The following is a 24,372-nucleotide window of genomic DNA, read 5'->3' as shown; positions in this document are numbered from 1 at the left end:
AATAACCCCAGTTCCCTCAGCTGCTCTGAAGACTTGTGCCTTTTTTTCTAGGGAAGAACTGCCATGCATCATACCTGAATTTTTACAGTTTTTCTAAATGTTATAATCAGCTTTAGAATTTGTGTTTACAAAATAATGTATTTTTGAAAATGCTTTGATCCTGTGAAAAATTTTGCCTTTTTTTCCCAGTATGTATTTTTCTGCTACCACTAGGGGTTGCTCAGCTTCTTCCCTCTGATGAACAGTTTCAAATTGTAAATATTTATACTTCAAACATTTGGACTTTCTTGAAATTACATGCTGTGGATTCTCATTAGAAAAATAGTCAAGAAATGTATTGTCATTGTTCTAAGGCATGAGACTTGGAAGTTTAATACTTGGATTGTGCTGGTGTGCATGTGCATTGTGACTTCCTATGATGTAAAATAGTATTTATAAAACTCTAATACAATTTATAATTTATAATTATTTATAATACTCTTACAAGAACAGGCTTCAGTAGTCTAGTTACTGTCTGTTGTCCAAAGTCATTTCAACAGTGCTTGCCTTTCTGAAACTAATGTCAAAGTATTTCACTGTGCACATGCTTTGCAGTCCAACCATCCGCTGAGATCCTTTGACCTCTCTTTGTTTCTATTTTTACAGGCCCAGCAGGATTATAAAGATTCCTAAAATTCTTTTCTTTCCTATAGGGCAATAATTTTCTATGTAGACCCTTACTAGTAGATTTGGTGTCTTCCCTGCTTTTCATCCATAAAACTTAGTAGTTTTATTGATAAGACAAAGGTTTTAGTGACCCTTCCACCATTCTCCAAAATTATTTTGCTTAAAAAATCGAGAGCAGTAGATTTTATTTTGCGCAAGTTATGTCTGAGCCAGTACACCAAATTATTACTTGTTTTATGTCTATGTGTTCCATTTCAAAGAAATTAATATTGCTAACTTTATTCACAATCAAAGGTTTTATTGCACAGTCCTTTCCTGGTTTTGCTGCAATCGTAAGTAAGATCTTTAAGGTGGAGCTGGTAGCACGGTCTTCAGCTAAAGCTGCATCTAGCTTTTCACCAAAAGACATTACTCCCACGTGCTTTATAATTTTTCTAAAAGTTAACTGTTTATGTTGAAATTTTCCACTTCTGGCACTTGCCTTAAACTTAATAATTTAGAAATTTTCCATTAAAATGGCTCAACTGTGGAAAGAATTAGTAGTATTCAGATAACCGTATCCTGGGCCACATTGAAAGAAGCGTGACCAGCAGGACGAAGGAGGTGATCCTCCCCTCTACTCTGCTCTCGTGAGACTCCACTTGGTGTACTGTGTGCAGTTCTGGTGTCCTTAACATAAGAAGGGCATGGAGCTGTTGGAGCAAGTCCAGAGGAGGCCACGAGGATGATCAGGGGACTGAAGCACCTCCCGTATGGAGACAGGCTGAGAAAGTTGGGGCTGTTCAGCCTGGAGAAGAAAAGGCTGAGTGGAGATCTCATAGCAGCCTTCCAATATCTGAAGGGGGCCTATAAGGACGCTGGAGATGGACTTTTCGTCAGGGACTGTAGTAATAGGACAAGGGTTGATGGGTTAAAACTTAAACAGAGGAAGTTTAGATTAGATGTAAGGAAGAAGTTCTTTACTGTGAGGGTGGCAAGGCACTGGAATGGGTTGCCCAGAGAAGTGGTAAATGCTCCATCCCTGGCAATATTCAAGGCTAGGCTGGACAGAGCCTTGGGTGACATGATCTAGTGTAAGGCGAACCTGCCCATGGCAGGGGGGTTGGAACTTGATGATCTTAAGGTCCTTTCCAACCCAAACCGTTCTACGATTCTATGATTCTGTATCTTTTGTCTTTTCATCACCTCTTTAGTTTGGTGGCCATACAAAGTTGTTTTGATCAGTACAATATTTTTAAACTCTTCCAGTAAAATATATTATGCTTGAATTAAACTGTTTGATTGACCTAACTTTTTACCTCTGTTGTTTCGCTTTTTAAACAAAATACTTGGAAGTAAGGACTAATTCACAGGCAAAATAGGTATACATTGCAACACAGAGATTGTATTTTTCTCCTCCCTCCTTTATATGACCTTAATTAGGTTATTAGAGTGGTATCTGTGAAATCCAAATTTAAATCCCTTGATTTGAAGCATGAATTTTACCTTGGCTCTCCTTTTTTTCCAAGCATACTTTACAGCCATTGAAGTAGTCCGTATCAGTTTTTCTGCAAGGGGATTAATTTCTTCTTGCCATAAAAAACTCCAATATATGGACTGGAATACAAGTATAATTCCTCAGAAACTGAAACCCAAACCATGAGGTCAGCCAAACCATGAGGTCAGAGGGTTATTCTTATATTATTTCTAATACTGTAAAATTTTGTATCTGCTATGTTGTGTGTGTGTTTATATACACTACATGTAGAATTCAGTAAGTCTCTGAGAACGAACACAGAATGAAAGCAGCAGATGCTGTAAACACATAGATATGGCCATTGCCTTACTTACGTGAGTGAGTTGACCTTTATGACTGCTAGCTGTTTGGGTTACTATGCTTTTGAGGTTGGACTGCATCTATGAAATTGAGATGTTTCAGGTAACTGATGTTAAAACTGAACTCATTTTCAAGTGTGTTTGTAGTATGCCTGGAATGAGTTAAACACAGGTTCCTTCTGCAAGGTGTATGTCTCTTCAGAGGCATAGGCAAGACCAGCATGGAAAAAAGGAGTGTCTATGTACAGAGTCTGTCCCAAGTGTCAAGAACTCATAAGATGCTCAGGGCTAGTTAGTGGGAAAACAGACTCTTAAGGGCAGGGTTAGCACAAAATGGCATTGGAACTGAAATCAGACTTGATTTTGAAGAGACCTTCAAAATCCTGAAATAGGTTTTGATGGTCACCTTTAATCTCTGGCGATTTTTTTCTTGTAACTGTGAATGTTAACACATTTTATGTTCATCACTTACATTATGTGACAAACTCAAGTGATTTCCTTACTCATTTTCCTTTTGGCAAGATGAAGAGGGTTCAGGTTTTATTGGCTTTTAACCAATATTGCAACATGCCACTCTTCCACGTTATTTCACTAGTTCAAAATTCACATTTGCTGTAAAAGAAAATTGAAATATATCTCCAGACTAAATTATCTTACCCAAATATTCAAACTTGTTTTGACTGTGTATTCCTCAAGAGTATGTTGGGGTTTTTTACCTGAAATAGTGATTTATTCCAAACCTGTGCTGTATAAAATGACATTACAATCTTCATATCTGATAAGCTGGATGTTCAGTCGTTTGAAGAGTGTTTTGCCTCAGTTCAAAGCCCTTATTGAACAGGTGAAATGTAGAATTGAAGTTGAAACAGCATTTTCAGTTCAAAACAGTTATTCCACAGGTAGATTAATACATGAATAAGACTTTGCTTATCGATAACTTAGGATTGTTATACATACAGCACAGCTCACAGAAACAGGGAAACTGAGAACTGACATCTAATATATAGCTGCTCCTCCTTTACCAGCATATACTTTTTCTCATAAGGATTGCCATACTTATTAGCATGACTCCACTTTTGGGTTTACATTCAAATGCATATATCCTTATATAAAATCGTAGAATCATAGAATGGTTTGGGTTGGAAAGGACCTTAAAGGTCCTGTCACTACATGCTCTTGTAAACTGTCCCCTCCAGATTTCTTGTAGGCCCCACTTAGGAACTGAAAGACAGTTATAAGGTCCCCCCACAGCCTTCTCTTCTTCAGGCTTAACAAGTCCAACTCTCTTAGCCGGTCTTCATACGGGAGGTGCTCCAGCCCTCTGATTATCTTTGTGTCTATATACATGTCTATGAAATATTTATATACAGCTATGCATTAAATTATTTCTACCATACTTAATAGCTACTTTTTAAGTGATTTGTTTTATTGCAACAGAGAAAAATGTTCATAAATGTAGCTAAAGGAGAAGAACAGAGTTAAAAATAGCAGTATCTGATCTTTAGTTTACTGCAGTGATGGTAATAATAAAATGTTTGCTTTTAGCAAGGGAGTGGAAGACAAAAAAGTTTGTGCATACTCTGCCAGGATGCTATTATGTGAATTTGGTGTTATCAGAGATAGTGTATGCTAATGACTCAAGTGGATGTTGGGAAATCTATTGCTTTCTCATCAACATTAAAGTATCAATGTCCAGAGTAATTCTACCCCTTTGAACATGGCAGACCTGTGTTTTGTTTGGTTTTTTAAGAGATAAACCTTTAGAGATGTGGAAAGGAAAACAGAATTTAACTACTTTTTAATTCCAATATTCTGCTTGTGTCCTGGTAGGCTCATGGTAGCCTGGGTATGCGGAAACCTAATCAATTCTTTCAAACTTTTTTTTTTTTTTTGGTAATATTAATTATTATAAACACGCAGCAGCCCCTCTGTGGTATTTAATAGCTTGATCTTTGCTGTGTACTTTATGCCCAATTCCAGTATATTTACATATGGAAGAATGGCTCACAAACTGGAAATAAACACTCAGAATCAGAGAACAGGAGTTAGCAGAGGATAACTGGGATCCAGGAGACTGAGAGATCTTCAACAGACTTGAAGAATTATGCTATTTCAAACAGTGGCAAGAAAAAAAAGTCAGCTTTTAAATTCAGTAGGATATTTAGGGAAAGACAGATGCTGAAATTACATGTTCTTAGAAATCATATTCAATGCTCATAAGAGGAATGTGTGTCTTGAAAAACATTTGATTGAAAACATCGGATTTATAAAACAGGCAACATGGAACAGTCACTAAATATCTTTAACATGCAGTAAATGTTGGCAATTACATTAAACTGTCTCATTAGATAAACTTATTTCTAGAGAGGTAAAAATATATGATACTAGAAAACACTTTTAGATGTATAGTTTAACTTCAGTGTTGCCCTGTGTGGAGTCAGGCTTTGGACTCTATAATTCTTGTGGGTCCCTTCCAACTCAAGCTATTTTGTGATTCTGAAAGTATTTCTGTATCTGACCTTTAGAATTTCCTAGTATAAATCCACCTTCTGCTTTGGTTGCTGCTGTGCAGTTCACAAGATGAGTGGAAAGATGTTAAAACTGTTCCACCTTTACAATGTATTCACATTGCTAAAAGAAAAAGTCAACTTTTTTATAGACTGCAAGAAATGCGTACTAATTTTCTAGCAAGTCCGAGAGATCTGCTAGGACAGTCCCTCTGCTGAACTGGGGATTGTTTTTTACATTTCATTCACACACTGCATGGTTCTGGGTCTTTCAGGATGGATATACTGGTCAGATAGTTTGTTGGGGTTTTTTCTCTGATGCAACAGCTCCAGTTCATTCAAATCTGTCAACAATCTGTTATTTGTGTATTTGTGAATAAGAATAAACCAGAAGACAGATACTGAGATTTCTAGGAGATGAAGAAATACTTTCCTTCATCGGTTATTCTTAACCTCTTCCCCCATAAATCAGACTTTGTTGGAAAACTTTTCTGAAAAGGATATTTTCAGAGCTTTGAGTCTCCTCATTAAGACCTTAACATTAGTGAGAGGATTAGTTATTTGTTTTAAAATGGAAAAAAAATTCTGAGAAATGTTTTGATTTCATTTCTGTCTCTAAAGTGTCATCTAGAAACAGCCTCATCTATGAAATGTTTTTTTAAAATATCATTTTTCCTATAACCTGCAAATTTCAAAGAAGTGAAAATGGGTAAATTTTGCCTGATCTCCATTCTCATTTTTTTGGATAGCCAAAATGACATTGAACATAACATAGATCGTAAATAACTGTGAAAGTTCTCATCAAATTATGTCTTTGCATTTTATATATAACATTAAAATGATTATTAGATAAGCAGTTAAGAACTTCTAGAATTAATACTGCATATGCATGCCCAATTTTTCTCCATTTTTTGCCTTATGACAGTTTTCAATTTTGCAGTCCCTTACTATTTTTACATAACCACATCAATTAAATTTGAGGGGTAGATGAAGCCTGCTCAAAAGAAATTTATTAATGGGCTAGAAACAAAAAAGGGACTAATACATTGTGGTGCTCTGCTTCAACATTTAATCATTTCATAATTTTACTAGTATTTGAAAACTAGCGTTACAAACTCCACCCCTGGAGCTGAATGATTAGGTTAGTCTGTGAGAGTCAGGCACCTGGAACAGAGATCCTAAGAAGCAGCACTCTGAGTACTGAGATGCTAAATTAATAAATAAAAAGCAACAGAGAGAACTGATTAGCTGAAAACATGCTTCCTACAGGAACATTTACCTCAGGACTTCATTAAAACTGGAAGTCAGAACTTGAAACCCTGAAATTCAGTGTTCAGATCACTTTTATTTTAAAATCATTCAGTACAGTATGGCTCACTTAAGTGCCTGAGTGCCTACAGGATTGGAAACTTGAGTTCTTTTTATCCCAAGAAGTTTGAACCTGTATTTCTAGCATCCTAGGTGTGTATTGGGTCCTTTGAAATACTCAGGTTCATAGATAGCTAGTTTCTGTACCTTAGATAGCTTGCGGAGGGAGTGAGGCACCTAGGAGTCAGCCGAGTAAAGACGAGTGTTGATAGGAAGCTTTTCTCTAGTCACCCTACACCTCTATAACTGTTTTGGTGTGTTTGGCACAGTATAATGGATCTTTTGTGTAATGTAATCACCAAAATCCTTTCTGAGTGGCATTTGCTTTCTTGGACAAATCTTCTGTAAAATCAATACTGTGTAGTGCCATATACATCAAGTTTTCAAAACTTGCATAGAAAAAAAATTATTTATTCATTTATTTGTTTACTCACTTATTTACAATTAGTATAATTTATTAATGTAATTTTATATTAATATAATTAATTATTTTAAAAATACCATTGGTATCTTTTACTTCATAAGGAATCTGAAATATAACATCCTATACACACACATATAACTCACAAAAATTCCTGCAAATAAACCAGTCAAAATGATCAAAAATAGCAAGCAGTGTGAGAGGTGAGGGGCCTGGGTTTTCAGAGTAGGTATTGTTTTTCTTCATTTATCTTCAGAAGAGTGTTCTCATTCACCTCCTGGAATTGTGAACACTCAGCACTTCTTTTGCAGAAAATGTCAAATATACATATAGCAGCTCTTTAGTGTAACAGCATCCTGACAGAGTTCTTTGGCAGAAAATTCACTTGTCAGGTTTTCTTAAAATTTTACTTGTTGCAGTGTTGTTCTTTCATTGGTGTCATGAAAGATTTCTTAGGCTCGTGCTTTCTCAGTGCTTTCCTGAAATGAAATGGCTTGACACAGCTGTTCTAAGTCTTGAGACATACAAGTGACCTCTTTAACTACTTGTAAGTGTTCACTTTCCTAGAATACCAAGTATGTGAGCAGGCTGGGTTTAGATTTCATGCAGTAGGGCATAAAATAATGCAGGCAACAGGCAATGCAATAATTGTACTTGTATCACACACGAAATAAGCAAATCCAAAAAACACAAAAACAACACACTCTATGAACATTTTTGTTTCCTATAATATTTTCACAAATTGAATCAAATTTAATCATTGGGATTCCCAGGTTTATTTCCATATAGCTGTTGACCACTAGAAAACAAATAATTCTTGAATGCTTTTTTAGGTCTGCAGAAGTAGTTCTAGTTATGAATTTCCACAAGAAAATGTGACATTCACTTTCATTGCAGAGGAGGCTAGAAAGGGAAATAATATATGTAAATATTTTAATGAGAATGATAAACATCTTTAATGCATGAAAAGGTGAAATTGTGTGATGCAACAAAATAAATGTAAATTAACTAAATTGGCATGAACTAAGTAAAAGTGACTGTGTTTAAATGAGGGATCCTTTATTCTTTAGTTCCTAACACTTCTAGAGGTTGCCTAATTACCTCAACTGAGATTTTGTCTTGCCATTGGGTTTTGTTTTAAAAGGAGAGTAAAATTTTATATAATGCAGGATCAAGTCTATTTTCAACCTCTGGAATATAAATGGATAGAATTTCTTAATCTAATTTTTAGAAGTTTTAACTTTTCTTGCACCCTCCATATTTACCAGTTTAAGCTAACCTGCTATCGGAACAGGCTTCTTAAAATAAATCCTTGCAAGGTTTTTACCCTGTTTAACTTCCTAATTTTAGAAACACATTTAGCTATGCAGGTGCAGCTTCCAAATTAGACAACAAGTAAACCTGACACCTAGAATTTCTTTTTACTATTCTTTTCCCATCTGAAAATTTCAAAGTTAGTTCTTAAATTTGGTGTGATATAGAAAACTGAGCATATGCCTTTTCCTTGTTTGATGAAGTTCAAGCAGAGTTTAACGATATAATTTAGCTAAACATAAAGGTTATTAAATAACTAGCAAAACATTATTTATTCTTTTCTATTAGAAAGACACTAGTTTGTACCTTTAGTTTGAAAATGTTCCCTAAAGGGAATTTTCCCTACACTTGGTTCTTTGTTCTTCTATTTAGTTTCCTTATATCAGATCATAACTCTAATGGAAGACTTTACCACCCTCTTTACATTTAGTGCAAGATAAGATTTAATTCAATCATTAAAAGTCTTTCAGGACTCACTAAGCTTTTTGTTTTACAATTTAAAATATTTGTACAGCTATGAACTATGCAATATTATGGTTTAACAATTTTATTAGAATTTAAAAAAATATGTTTACTATGAAAATGGGTTCTTATTCACTAGTGAACTATATGTACTCTTTGGTAAGTTTTCTAAGTGTTAATTCTATCATAATTACCAGCAGATATGTAATCACTTACGTAACAGATAAGTGATTACCTAACAGGTTAACAGGTTTTGCCACTTGAAACATTTTCCATTTCAAGTCATTAATGAAAATAAAAAATCTTAATTGTATAATATTGCATACCTAATTCATCTTCTCTTAGTTCTTCATGACATTTTTTTCCAAATATGTTTTAAAATCACTTACCTGTTGAGTTCTGTGGAAGTGAACTTTCACAAGAGTGTATGAGATTGTGAAAATAGTTGATATGCTTGTTTTCCTTTGTTTATTTCTATTTTGAAATCTTGTACTTTCAAAGCCATGTATTTTCAACAGGGTCAGGCATCTCAGTGTTTGGGTGGAGAAGTAATAATGAAGAAAATGCCTGTATGGTACATACATAATGTTGTCCCAGTGGTGGTTCAGATGGCGCCAGTTACTCTTACTCATCACTACATTAAAGTTCGACAAAAAAGTTGGGGGAGTGGATGGGACTCCCAAATGCCCTTACAACTAATCTGTCTTCTTAGATCAGATGATATTTCTTTCTTTCTGAAAGATGAGAAGCAGGGGTTTCGCTGGGGAGAGGTGTTAATCACTCTGATTATAACAGCTGAGAGGTGTTTTCTATGTTTGCCAAGACAAGGCTTAAATCTTGTGACACTTCACATGAAAATAATCATATTCAGTCTAGTATTATGGAAAAGTTCCAGTTTGGGGTAGACCCACTACCAAATCTGCCCTGATTTTCATGGATTCTCTTCTATTTTGTAAACTCGCTTACATACCCTTACAGAGTACAAAATGACACAGAGTGCATCCTGTGTCATACGGCAATCCAGACACGGTAGTGTTGTTCAGACAAATCTTGTTTCTTTTTTGATATTGTAGAATTTCTATAAAATTTAGGATTATAATTGTTAAACTTATGCAGCTCTTTCCTCTGAATGTCATCCCCAAACTATATCATTTTCTTTTGTAATTGAACATGGGTAAATTTTGACTTGATGGAAGCATTCATGGTGCTATGACCCCAATTTGTAAAAACACCAGGCTGAATATTGATTGTATTTTAGCCTAAGCTGTCATTAATGAAAAAAAAAAAAAAAATCAGCAAAAAAATGTTCCTGTTAAATGTAACAGTCTGGTTTTATGACTGTATTTCAGAATTTTCATCAAGAAGTCAAGAAAACAGATGATTCAGAAAGCGTGTTAAGCCTCGACAGTCTTGAGGCTGGAGAACAAAGTGGAAATTACACAACACCAAGTGAATCATCTTTGACTACACCATGTGACTGTACCGTCTCCAATCCAGAAAAATCACAGACCAGGAATAATGGTTTGCTTTATACAGCTCAAAGTACTTCTTCTAAAAATATGCATCTAAATAATTGTCTGAGAAATGTAGATTCGCAATACTACCACAACTTACTTACTCATGGTCTTTTAGCTAAACATAATGTTCTAACTCCTGCTGAACATGTAAACACTTTAGAAGAGGAATCAACTGCTTCTGACAGATCTGGAAAAAATACTGCAGAGTTCTCTACCTCTGGTAAGCAAGAAATGTCTGTAAGTAATGTGTTTAGTTTTCTGCAAAATATAAAAGAAGAAAGAAGCAAGCCATCTTCTGGAACCGCTTACATATTAGCCACTGGTCATCCTGTTTTGAATCCCAGCAAAACCTGGGCCAGCCCTGAGTCTATTCCAGGAGAAGGAGTTCAGGATCTGATGCAAGATCAGAGTTCTAAAATGACCCCACAAAAAAGAAATGTATCTGTGCAAACCTCTAGTCAACCTATTGCAACATCTAAAATCTCATTTCCTAATCAGGGATGTTCCACTGGCATTCCCAGCACAGCTGATGCATTACCAAAGGACAAAAACATCAGTCTGGAGTTTTTAAAATATACCCCAGGAAAAACTAATGAAACAAAAGAAGAAAATATTAAAGGTATTGATTACATTAATCCAGGATCATCTTTATTTCAGGACATACCAAATGTCTCAGTTCTGTGTGATGTTAAACAACAGAATAACAAAGAGGAAGAAAACGGAAATATGGTTGAAACTATGTCACTGCTGTCTGATACAGAATTCAGTTCTGGCACTCCTGCACAGCACAAAAACCTGAAAAACAATATTCTTGAAAGAAAAAAAGAAAAGTTTCTTGGAAGTATCTTAAAGAAGGATTTTAAATATGAACCCAGTCATTTCAAAGTTGTGGTTATGAACCACGGGATCAGTTTTGGAACGCAGCCGGTGTCTTCTATCAGAGACAGTTTAGAACTGGCAAAAATTAAAAAGAAAAATGCAGAAAATGACAAATACAATAGAAAAATCAAATGGTGTGATCAAATTAACCAGATAATAATAGAAAATAATGAAAAATGCTATGAAAAAAAACCCAGTGAAATATCTTCTGCACAGCTGCAATATGTTCAAGCTGTAAATAATGCTCCTAAGACTAATTTAAGTATTGTTGCTCAACCTTCAAACTCGATGTTCATAAAAAATCACCAGGAAAACTCTCATATATCAAAACCAAATGTTAATACTGAAGAATCAAGTAGAGAATGCACATCTCTGAATATGTTTATGTCTACTGGATCCATTTCTGCAAAAAAACCCTGGATGTTATCAAATGATGAAGAAAGTAAACTCCCAGGATGTAGTAATAATTCTAAAATTAATGAAGGCAATCGACTGAAAAATAGGGCAAAATTAGCTAGAACAACAATATCTGCAAGACCCCAGCCAATATTTATACCCAAGAAGAAAACAGGCACTATAATCCAACCGCAGTTGGCTGCAGAAACCAGCAAAACTAGAAGATCTCCAGGGAAATTCCTAGCACCTCACCCACCCTCCATACCTCTGCCAGGAAGCAGAAGTGGTGAAAATGCAGCCAGCCCTGGGTGTCAGCAGCTCCTGCCTTCAAGTCTTCCAGCAACCACTACAAGCAGGAGTGATTTAAATGAAAGGCATGTTGTGTTAGCAGATCAGGTTTTAAATAGAAACGGTACAGAATACAGTCAGAGTATTACTTGGCATTCTGACTTGTCCACCCCGATTTCTACACCTGGCTACAGCGCAGCCAAGCATGAACCTTGGGAAAAAAATACTTGTTCTGCAAATAGTGTTCAGACGAGCGCCTGTCAGGATCATTCAATAACCTGCACTGGAAGAAGACCTGTTAACACAGAAAGTGGATTACATCTCCATCATATCCCAGCAGCTGGAAAAACAAGTACCTCCTGGCAAGGAGTACATAGTGCCCAAGCTCCAAAAGACTCTGCTACTGGTAAGTGTCATGTTTCTGGGTCTGGGGAGGGGGTATGTTCAGACAAAAGCCTATTTCAATTACATCATGAGTTTGTCTTCAGTTAAAGCATCCAGCCTTTCATCCATTCACACAATATAGCCAATTTTAACAAGTTTTCACCATTTGTCGTTGTTATTTCTATTATAGTGGTGCCCAGAGGCCCCTCAAACATCGATACCCATTTTTAATAGCTTTCTACAATATTAAATGAAAAGGAAGTATTTTCCCTGAGATTATATTCCTGACTAATGGGCAGATGTGACAGGTGCTCTAAGTAATTATATAGAAGGAAATGACTAAGTTTATGAGCAAATTTTACAAGGTAACTGAGAGTTGTAGCTTCTTGTCCAACAGTCACTGACACCTGAGAGTGAGAGAAGTGCATATCTGCCATGTTTTTCAAATGCTGACACTGTAAATGCCTAAAATGATTACATTTTAGTCCTAATAATACAATTAATGCTAAAAAAAATTAAAAAAAAATGTAAACTAAAAACAAGTCCTTCTAACAGATGAATTTTGCTCTGCTACAAAGTATGTCTGATTCATAAAAAATTGTAAGAAAACTGAGGACCAATCTTGCCTTTTATTAAAAATTAATCTTGGGAACAATATGATGCAGAGATTGACTGGTGAGATAGAGGAAAGAAGCATAAGAAGTTTGGGAAGAATAAACTTTAATCCCCTGGGTTTTACATTTCTAAATAGGTTTCATGCTTTCTGATTTGCCTTGTTTCTTCTCTGCAGCCTAGCTGTACTCTGTGCCTTGGGCACTGATGGCATCCTTGTGCTTGTAATTTGAATGTTGTATGCTGGTTTGCTTCCTTCTGAGGGCTGCAGCTGGAAGCAGAGCTCCTCAGGGCAGTAGACCCTGCTTCAGCGTAAAGCAGTGTTCTAAACCACTTCACTTACTGGGATCACCCCAATGATTGGCCATGCAGCTCAAAGATACTTTCTAGCAAAAGTGAATAATTCCCATAACTTAAAAAAAAAAAAAACAAAACCAAACCAACCAACCAACCAAAACCAAAAACAAGCAACAAATCAAAACAAAACCTAAATTTTATCTACAGTAATACATAGTTTTAAGTATGGAGCAATTCAAAACAGCTCTGTTGTTAAGAGCAGAGGCAGGTAAATATTCTTGGCCTAAAGCAGGGGTGGGAAATGAGAAATGTTATCTGCTTGTCTATTCCAGTTCAAAGTCAAGCAGATGAGCTTAAGATATGTGGGGCTTCAGTTAACATATTTGATTTTACATTGGAAATGAATGGAGTCTTGCATTACCATGCCTTGCCTCCAGCAGAGGTACTTGCCTCTTGATGTCCTTATTTGCACATCAGATAAATGAATCAGGAAATGTACTGGGTCAAAGTTGTGGGCACTACAAATACTGTCTTCACTGCAACTTAAAATGGTACATCCCCAGTGTCACAGAGCTCCAGCCCTTTTAGAGGAAGAGTAACCACTTTTTAAGATTTGGATGGGGAGCCCTCACTCAGTATCTGCTTAGATTTCGTTTTGAAAGTCTTCTTTATTTTAAATATGCTAATAACTCTTAATGACTTGCTATTATTTGTCCCGTTGCCTGCAAATGCACATAGATCACCATAGTAGTTTCCCTAAAGCGCTTGCTATAAGAGCCTGAATACTGCACTGTTCTTGAGTAAAATACCTGCTGTGGCACTGTTACAGAGTTCAGTTAGGTCTGTGAGGACCCTGCAGAAAATGTGACCTGTTGCAATGCCTGGACAAATGTACTGAAAGAAAAGGTCAGAACAGGATGAATAAATAAAATTGTCATCCATGAGAATCTTCTTTAATCAGAGAATCACACAGAATCACAGAACATTAGGAATTGGAAGGAACCTCAAAAGATCATCTAGTCCAATCCCCCTGCCGGAGCAGGAACACCTAGATGAGGTTACACAGGAAGGCGTCCAGGCAAGTTTTGAATGTCTCCAGAGAAGGAGACTCCACAACCTCCCTGGGCAGCCTGTTCCAGTGTTCCGTCACCCTCACTGAGAAGTTTCTTCTCAAATTTAAGTGGAACCTCTTGTGTTCCAGTTTTAGCCCATTACCCCTTGTCTTACCGTTGGTTGTCACCGAGAAGAGCCTGGCTCCATCCTCGTGACACTCACCCTTTATATATTTATAAACATTAATGAGGTCACCCCTCAGTCTCCTCTTTTCCAGACTATAGAGACCCAGCTCCCTCAGCCTTTCCTCATAAGGGAGATGCTCCACTCCCTTAATCATCTTTGTCGCCCTGTGTTGGACTCTCTCCAGCAGTTTCCTGTCCTTCTTGAACTGAGGGGCCCAGAACTGGACACAATATTCCAGATGTGGTCTCACCAGGGCAGAGTAGAGAGGAAGGAGGACCTCTCTTGACCTACTGACCACCCCCCTTCTAATACACCCCAGGATGCCATTGGCCTTCCTGGCCACAAGGGCACAGTGCTGGCTCATGGTCATCCTCCTATCAACCAGGATCCCCAGGTCCCTTTCCCCTTCACTGCTCTCTAAAAGGTTATTCCCCAACCTGTACTGGAACCTGGGGTTGTTCCTACCCAGATGTAACACTCTACACTTCCCCTTGTTATATTTCATCCCATTTTTCACAGCCCAACTCTCCAGCCAGTCCAGGTCTCGCTGGATGGCAGCACAGCCTTCTGGCGTGTCAGCCACTCCTCCCAGCTTAGTGTCATCAGCAAACTTGCTGACAGTACACTCAATTCCCTCATCTAAATCATTGATGAATATATTAAACAATACTGGCCCCAGCACTGACCCACTAGATACAGGCCTCCAACTAGACCCCGCCCCATAGACTACAACTCTCTGGCTTCTTGTCCTTCAGCCAGTTCGCAGTCCACCTCACCACCCGACCATCTAGTCCACACTTCCTCAGTTTAGCTGTGAGGATGCTGTGGGAGACTGTGTCAAACGCTTTACTGAAGTCAAGGTAGACCACATCCACTGCTCTGCCATAATCCAACCACCTTGTTATGTCTTCATAAAAGGCTTTAAGTCGTATATCTTCTTGCTGACACATATTATACTGTAGCTGGATATTATTATTTTTAATATCCTTTGGTGTTCAGACAGTAAAATGCTTTAAAAAATATATTTAACATTTACTCTGTAAAATATTAGACTAATTCACATATTTCTAGTTAAACAAAGATAGAATGCTCAGTATCTCATGCACTTAAAGATATTATTGCTTATTATATTTCTGTCTTACATTTCTCAAAGGAGTCTTTTCCTTGGCATAGGTCTATCATGTCTTGCAAACGACTTAAATTAGGTGTTGATGCATATCAATAGAGCAACATTTGATTTTATTTTTCAGAAAAACGTGATTATTAATATAAGAATAATAGAATCAGTGAGACTGGAAAAGACCTTTAAGATCAGGTCCAACTTTTACCCCATGGTGCCAAGGCCACCATAAACCATGTCACTAAGGGCCTCATATATGTTTTTGAATGCTTCCAGGGACTTTGTTTCCACCACTTCCACCACTTGGGCAGATTGCTCCAATGCCTGATCACCCTCTCTTTCTCCTAACATCCAGTCTAAACCTCTCCTGGCAGAGCTTGAGGCTGTTGTCTCTTGTCTTATCACTTGTTACTTGGGAAAAGAGACCAGTCACATCCTCTTTCTCCAACGTTTTTTCAGGTGGCTGTAGCGAGTGACAAGGTCTCTCCTGAGCTTCCTTTTCTCCAGGCTGAACAACCCCAGTTTCCTCAGCTGTTCCTCATCACACTTGTGCTCCAGACCCTTCACCAGCTTTGTTGCCCTTCTTTGGACCCACTCCAGCACCTCAATGTCTCTCTTGTAGTAAAAGGCAGAAGTTTCTTCTTTGCTTCTTTTAAAATTTTCCCTATATTCAATATAACGTGATCACATTTCTTTCCAGGTGCTATTCAGCACCATGTGTCACATTACAATAGTTCGCATATAACTAATGTCAACCTTTTAAAACTAGTGTGTCCCATGTTCCCACTGATGGCAGCAGCCATATGACTAGTTTCAAATCTGATTCCAGGATCAAGCAATTTTTTTCTTTTTCTGCAAATAGTAAGAATTCTGCTTTATTAAATAGAACCAAAATAACAACTAAAGAAATAAAATTTTGTTAAAATCACTAAAAGACCTCTTGGTCTAATTATGAACTGTACATTAAACTGCACATCTAAATATTTATTATGTAAATAAATAGATAATTTATCTTCCCAAGTATAAATCATGTAACTGCATTTACAAATCAAGTAACTGAACTGAGTGTACAAATGAGAATATAACATCTCCTTGGATATGTGGATTCCTGACTTGCATATGAAAATGCTGATTTGCATCTCAATTTATATGCATGAAAGTTTAATTAAGAAATTACTTTTGATTTTGAAACTTGAGGCTTTAATTTTGAAAAATGTATTATTACACCAGACAAAACTGAGATAAAAGTGAGGTATAGTGTCTAGGATAGGCCTCTATAGCCAAGGGAAAATGCCACACAGCAGTGCTGTCATGAAAATTAGTACAGAGATGGATAAATTAGCAAGATTAACTGTAGAATCCCAAGATGTAGAAACCAAGGTTTTAAACCATGACTTGGCATTCAAATCACACCTGTGAGGCATGCCTTAAGGACTGTGTCCAGTTCTGGGCTTCTCAATATGAGAGAGATATGGACAGACCAGAAGAAGTCTAGTGAAGGACCACAAAGATCAAGAATGGACTGGAGTATCTTTTCTAGGAGGAAAGGCTGAGATCAGGGACTGTTCAGCCAGAGAAGAGAAGGGTCAGAGGGATCTTATCAATGTCTATAAATATCTGAAAAGAAGGTGCAAAGAGCACAGAGCCAGACTCTTCTCGGTGGTGCCCACTGAATGGATCAGGGGCAAATGGCACAAACTGAAACATTGGAGGTTCCCTCTGAGCATCAGGAAGCACATTTTTTACTATAATCATGACCAAGCACTGGGACAAGTTTGACCAGATTGGTTGTGAAGTGTGCATCCTTGGAGATGCTCAAAAGCTGGTCCTGGGCAACCAGCTCTAGGTGGCCCTGCTTGAGCAGGGGGGTTGCACCAGATGACCTCCAGAGGCCCCTTCCCACCTCTACCATACGGTGATTCTGTGAATCAAATAAACTGTGTGAACTAGTACATGTTTTCTGCATAGTGTAATCTTAACAAATGTTGAATCTATTATCATATACAATATAGCACCTTGACATTAGGCATTTACTGTGTTGGACTTTAGACTTTATGACTATTCTCTAAATGCAACTTATTTTCTAAAACATTAGGGTTTGGGACATTATTCGATATTTGTTATATCACAGTTCACTGTTCTTTCTTCCTCTTACTTGGCAAGACCACCTTGTATTTTTGCACAGACCATCTTTGTTATCTGGGATTCAACACTGGCCTTCACTTAACCTGCTTATAAATTTCCACATATAATTCACATCTGTATCATGTAGTCCTATGCTAACTGAAATTAAATATACCTTAGAAGTGCCTGTTTATCTCTTTTCACTATAAGAAAGTACATTTAGTGAGATCAAAGGTAAACATACTCAAGCTAAACATCTAAATTTGGACAGAGACATTTACTCATCGTTAGTTTTGCTACTCCTATCTTTATCATGGTTTTACATATTTTTAGTTTTCTTTTGTATGCATGTCATTTAAGGTGTTGCTCCTGTTACAAAAAAAAAGGAGGTTTTTGACAACCATGAAAATAAACATAGAGCTTTTCCAGAATACAGAAGACAAAATATAGCCTCTAAAAGATGGAAGCCTACACAGCATGTGCAGGTAAATATTAAATATGATAAAAAATAAAAAGCTTATTTATCTTGAAAAAGGAAAGAGTTTCAGGAATATCAAAGTTTTGTTCAGTGTCACATAATTTTGAATCAATGTGTTTAGTCAACTTGCTGTCATTGCTAATGGAAAGAGTAAAACCAACTAGAATACATCAGTATATTAGTATACACTAATATTTTTGCACTTGAAAACATTTAGTAATATGAAATAATAAATAAAAATGTTCAGAAAGCAGTATAGTTACATTAAATTATACTTGAAATATTATTATATTTTTAATAGAATTTGCTCTGTACTGTCCAGGTGAGTCCTGTTCAATCTACATTTGATCCAGTACAAAATAGGAATAACACCTACAAGTCTGATGAAGGTATAGTAACACATCTCACTTCAATTCTTTGTATACATAAAGTAGTGATCTAATATATCCACTGTGTAACAGCACTTGTATCTTTTGGTATATCACAGAATCAAAGAATGGTTTGGGTTGGAAGGGACCTTAAAGCTCATCCAGTTCCAATCCCCTGCCACGGGCAGGGACACCTTCCACTCAACCAGGTTTCTCCAAGCCTTGTCCAACCTGGCGTTGAACACTGCCAGGAATGGGGCAGCCACAGATTCTCTGTGCAACCTGTGACAGAGCCTCACCACCCTCACAGTAAAGAATTTCTTCCTGATGTGTAGTCTAAATCTGCCAGTTTAAAGCCATTCCTCCTTATCCTGTCACTACATGCCCTTGTAAAAAGTCCCTCTCCAGCTTTCTTGTAGGTCCCCTTAAGGTACTGAAAGACTGTTATCTCTCCAGAGCCTTCTCTTTTCCAGTCTGAACAAGCCCAACTCTCTCAGCCTGATTTCATAGAAGAGGTGCTCCAGCCCTCTGATCATCTTTGTGGCCTCCTCTGGACTCACTCAAGGAAATCCATGTCCTTCTGGTATTGTGGCCCCCAGAGCTGGATGCAGGGCTGCAGGTGGGGCCTCACCAGAGAGGAGCAGAGGGAGAAAATCACCTCTGCTGGTCACCCTCCTTTTGATGCAGCCCAGGATACACTTGGTTTCTGGTCTGTGAGAACACACACCTGGCTCATATTGAGCTCCTTATCAACCAGCACCCCCAAGTCCTTGGGCTGTTCTCAATCCATTTTTCACCCAGCCTGTATTGGTGCTTGGGATTGCCCTGACCCAAGTGCAGGACTTCGCACTTGGCCTTGTTGAACTTCACTGAGATTTGCACTGGCCCTCCTCTTGAGCCTTTCAGTGATTCTAAGAAAGGGTAATTTGTTGTCTAGACTTTTTTTTTTCATGGAAATCTAATATATGGCATCATGTGTCATTACATTGGTGATTTTATAAATGTATTGCACCATATGCTCAAATTTCATTCCATTGCTGTTTGTATTTACCTATATCACAGTTGTATGTATCACATGTAACTGTACAAGATGGACAGTGATTGCTTGCTATCATTACGTATTTCTGAAATCGGTAGAACTTGCTCCAGTGCCAATGCAAGAAGCATGACTGATCTTAATTATGTAATTTTCTAATATATCATGCCTCTTGGCTTTGCCACCTTTTTGATCTTTTAATGTGAATTTTGTGTTTCACAGACCTATAGTAATGAAAGCAAGCAGTATATTTAAAAACCATGAGCTCTTGTTTGAAGTTACCCCTGTAATATCTTCAGTTTCAGACAGCACCATTCAGTTTCTCATGGCAGAAAAACTAGCAAGTGGACCCCTTGCAGAGGATGAAATCCTGGCAGCCTTGGGAAGTGTGCAACCAGCCAGCTGGTCCTTACTGCCTAACAGGGCTCCGTGTCCAGGCATGAGTGCACTTTCAGTAGAAGAAATGAGGATTTTCCAGTCTCTTGATTGTCTCAATCAAAGGCTACAAAGTAAGTTTGATAATAAAGAGGATCTTGCATCAAGCAATTAAGTAATTTTATATTTTGTTATCATAGATTAATTTGAATTGAAAACATGAATCCTGTGATAAAAATTTTTTTCATTAATTTTTTATTGTTATTATTCTTTATTAAATGAAGCAAACAGTAGATCAAAGTCATTGAACCTTTCTTAAAATAAATTAAATTAATTTAAAATAATGGTGACTTTGTCATGGTCAAAAAAAACTATTCAAAATGCGACTGGAGGACACCTTCAGAAAATGGCTTAGCCCAACTGTAGCTGTTGCTAATAACAGATATTTGTCAAAATTGTTCTTTAAATGTTTTTCAGATGTATCAGCCTCACTTGGGAATCTGTTCCAATACTTATCTGGTTTTGGGGGTTTTTTTAATTAGTTTTGCAAATGATTGTCTTTTATATTATATACCTTGTCTTTTTTGCAAATGTATCCTTTATAATGAATGGATTTTCATTTTCTTTCTTCCAGTTTTTATAATGTTCATCTTCTCTGTGAATTCTTAAAGTTAACAAATACTGAGTTCTGAGATTGCTGAAGCCAAATCTGCATGTTTAAATGAATATCACTTGCACAACTATTTTAAAAAGTCAAACTTACCAAAGTGTTCTCCAGCATGTTCTTTCCCTTTGCCAGGCTGATTTCTTCCCTCCTCTATTCTGGTGCTTTTTACATGAGGTGTCCCTATCACAGCTTTCATTTTGCTGAAGGGTATGGGGTAAAGCCTGTACTTGTTCTTGATAGTTACTTCTCTCCAGTGCTTAGTTAACTAACACTTTCGTGTGTATTCCTATTGTAACTAGCATACCCATAGAACAAACTTCTATCATCTTTTGCTAGTCTATCTAATGGTTAATATTTCCTTTGATCTACATGATCATATGGGTCTTTGATAAACACTGTAATTGGTTTGACGTAGTTTCTGTATTTCTGTGCTCCATCCTATATTTGAAATCAGGGGGACCTTGTGACTTAGTCCGTGTGGTCTCTCCACTGGACTGCTTGGCTTCCCATATCCTTGGGATAACTTCTGCTTGCCTTTTCTGCAGTTTATGGAACTGCCAACTCTCCTGAATTTTACATTTTCCTTGACTATTTTCATATGAAATTTTACATGCCAATTATTGGAATTTATAAGAGTCTGCTTTTTTGAAGTCCATTGATTTTATTTTATTATTCTACTACTTTTCCTTCTAAGCTGCACCATTTCATGACCAGGTTACCCAAGTTTACCGCCTTATTGACTAGAGTCAAACTAAACCAGGGCTCATTAAGCTTCTGCACACTATCTGTACATTTCTACATCAAATGGTGGATTGCTTGACTTTGAGGAAAAGGGTTTCAGTTTCCTGTAAACTGCAACGGCAGAGTAAAAGATTTTTGCAGCTGCTTAGAAACTTTCTGCAGCTGTAGCTTACAATTCCTGCTCCATCAAAGTGGTTCAGAATTTCATTACGTCATAGCTCATAGTTATTGCTTCCAGGCAAATAGAAATGAAGAATTCTGTCTTTTGTCATTGAGGAGTTGTATGATGTGCTTGGGTTAAGAAAGTAGATATGAAAGGAGAAATACAAGAAAATAGAAAATAAATTGCTGTATAAATAACAGAGAAATGAGAAATAAATAGAGGCAAAGGTAAAGGTAGCAAAAGAACTGGAAGAAAGAAAGCTGGAGTTTGCAAAGTGTGAAAAGAAAACTATGAAAACTGTACAGAACATGAAACAATGAAAGAATCATAGGAGCTGACTAATTGCAAATGAAGTAACTGTGAAAACTAATGTAATACATATATATATATAAGTGTAACTCAGAAGTTTAATTAGCTTTCTTAATTATTCAGGGATTAAAATTGGTAGTAAGAAGCTGGGAAATTTTATAGGTAGACTTATAGGACATGTAAGTACATGTAAGTACATACCTGTTAGTAAGTGAAGTGTTGTAAGTACTTTCATGTCATGTAAGCACATTACTTTTTTAAACCACAACCTTTTTGAACCCCAATTTTTGGCTTTGTTTTCACATTACAAATTAAGTGGCAAAAATTGTGTACCTTAATAACGGTCCTTTTAATGAATAACAGTTACTCACCAACCAGTCTAAGTCTGGAATTTTTGCTGCCAGCTTAGGGTGACTGCCATTCTTTTCTCTAGCTTTAGATTTTTTTTACTGACACTAAATTTAATGTTCAGATAATAATATCTAGCTGTAAATCTTAAAAATACAGACACAGCATATACTTCAGCAACTGTTGGTAGGGGAAAAAGGAATAGTGCTGTTAAACTCCATTTTGACAATGTTTGGGAAGTTTTGCATTGAATAATTGACTGTGAATCATATTTCTATTGTATATTTGGTTTACATAATATTTATTATTTACTTTTATGCTATTTTTAGATGTTCAGGAAGCCATTAGTAGAAACCTATCTGCTTCAAATATTTTGCAGATAATCACCCCTTTAGTAAGTATCTAATTTAAGTATGTTCAGCTTTCATTCCTACAAACTGACTTCTTGGCTTATTTTATAATAAAAATATAACTGAAAATATTAACTTCAATCTGTTGATTGGACTGACATTTTCATATTTGTATTTATGCTACAAAAGAAACCGAACACATATGAGCTTTGTAATACTGTAAACAGACTTTAGGTTTCTATCAGACAGCCTCATGCTCTGGCTTCATTTTCCTTTTAGAATCTGAAGACACTTGCGAAGTCCAGGAAGTTCCAAGAACTTCTAAGGAATAATAACTTAGCATGGTCCCTTTAAACCATATATAGCTCATAATTAATTTGTATTTCTTAATAATGTAGAGAGGAAATGGGGAGTGATGCATGGTGGTGTATAAAATAATTGGTAATACAGTGAATTCTGACTTTGACCTGCAGATATGCCATGTTCCATAAGTAACAGGTATGACCTTTCTTCAATTAATGTTTGTATTTTATTTCATATATGTCAGTTTGAAACAAAAAAATCATGATATTTAGAATATAAAGAACTGAATAGGCAGATTAGTATCTGAAGTGTAAAATTTACACTTCAAATGTTCAGTTTATAATGCAGGAGTTAGTATTTATAATTCTATATTATCAGTCTCCTCTTTTACTATATATTTGTACCAAGGAAAAAATATAGACAGATGACTCTAAACTTCATACTTTATATACTTTCACATATTTCATTTACTGGATAAACTGTTAGAAACTGCTAGAGAAAGTTATCTTTATACAGAAGGCTTTTGCCACTTACTGAGTTTGAGACTGAAAAAAAACCAGAAAGAATCCAGGCTCCTACATTCAAAACGATTGCCTTATTTGAAGTGAAAAGAACACAGCATATAATTACCTCTTGTCTTGTGAATCCTAGTATTAGGTATGATTTAGAACCTCAGCTTCATCTCCACTGCCTCCTGTCTTTTAAATTTAATTCTTAAGGCTAAACAACGTGTGAATTTCGAATTTTTCAGCAATTAATGTAACACAGCTACCTTTATTGGATCTGTGTTTTACTATAACATTTCCCAGCTTTCTTCATACGCTGTCCTACTTAAAAAAGAGCTGTTCCCCCACCAATGCATTTTCCTGGCTTTCAGTAGTCAGACTTCTTGGCTGGCTGGTCTGTGACAAAAGCTTTCTCCTAATTCTTCATCTACAAGATCTTTGATTCATGAATAAGATATAAACAGTAGACATTACTCAGGCTGTCCAGTCTCTGGAAGTCTAAGTTCTCTGATAGACATTTTAATCCCCTTCTTTCCCTACAAGTATATACTTAAGTATTTAAACTCTATGTGCAGTAATGTTATGTACTGGTGTGCAGCTGTACATACACTTTCAGATCCCAGGCACTGGCCTGCAATTCTTCTTGCTGATAAGAGTGAACTATTATCATACGAGTTCCCAGATGCAGAAAAAGTATAGCTGACTGAGATTTCATCAAATCTTCTGCTATGAGAAGCAAGGAGATTTGAAATTTTTACTTCACCAAAAGAGCAGCCTGCTTCAGCTCTCCTAGTTTCAGAACATCAACATGAAGTGTAGATATTCACTCGGTAATGTGTGTGAATGACTTTGTATCCTGTAATACCAACCCCTCATTATTCTCTGTGTTATTATAGAGCGTTCAGCAGTGTATCTCCTCCCCTTTGGCACACACGGCGACAGCCTCCCGACAGTACCACAACGCCTCGGGTAGCCATCGACTGCAGCTGTATAGAAGATTCTGACAGTGTCTGCTTCAGGATATTGGTCATTGACGTACTTTCTATGTAACGTGTGTACCATCTGACACTATAAAATTAGCAACAAAATAAAAACAAAAGCAGTAAAACAAATAATGAAGGTCAATTGACTGGTAAGCACTTCTAGGGTAATTAACTTTATTATGCACTTTACTGTAAAATTAATTTAAAACCCCTGTCTGCATTGTTACATTGGTTCTAAATTAGAGGCCTTTTTTTAGCTAACTAACATGATATCTAAATCTATGAAGTTAGTTGCTAAGGAGTGGTAACTTTTAACTTACTCTCTTTGCCCTTCCT

At 36.7% G+C, this 24,372-nt stretch overlaps 1 protein-coding gene across 1 annotated transcript in view; it reads left to right on the top strand.

Moving 5' to 3' along the window:
• The window catches only part of CEP126 (centrosomal protein 126), a gene marked incomplete at both ends in the record, with an annotated part of 42,269 nt that extends 18,212 nt beyond the window's left edge, over positions 1 to 24,057 (top strand). Inside the window, 8 exon segments of the mRNA XM_080613568.1 lie at positions 9,903 to 12,039; positions 15,986 to 16,030; positions 16,033 to 16,146; positions 17,770 to 17,894; positions 18,189 to 18,276; positions 19,591 to 19,800; positions 22,224 to 22,288; positions 23,950 to 24,057. Coding sequence (XP_080469694.1) covers positions 9,903 to 12,039; positions 15,986 to 16,030; positions 16,033 to 16,146; positions 17,770 to 17,894; positions 18,189 to 18,276; positions 19,591 to 19,800; positions 22,224 to 22,288; positions 23,950 to 24,057 — 2,892 coding nt within the window.
• Positions 24,058 to 24,372: the final 315 nt, after the last annotated feature.

This window comes from Psittacula echo (genome assembly GCF_963264785.1).
Source record: "Psittacula echo genome assembly, chromosome: 3".
NCBI classification, from domain to species: domain Eukaryota; kingdom Metazoa; phylum Chordata; class Aves; order Psittaciformes; family Psittacidae; genus Psittacula; species Psittacula echo.
The sequence above is the reverse complement of the archived record's forward strand: the minus strand, read 5'-3'. Positions and strand labels throughout refer to the sequence as shown.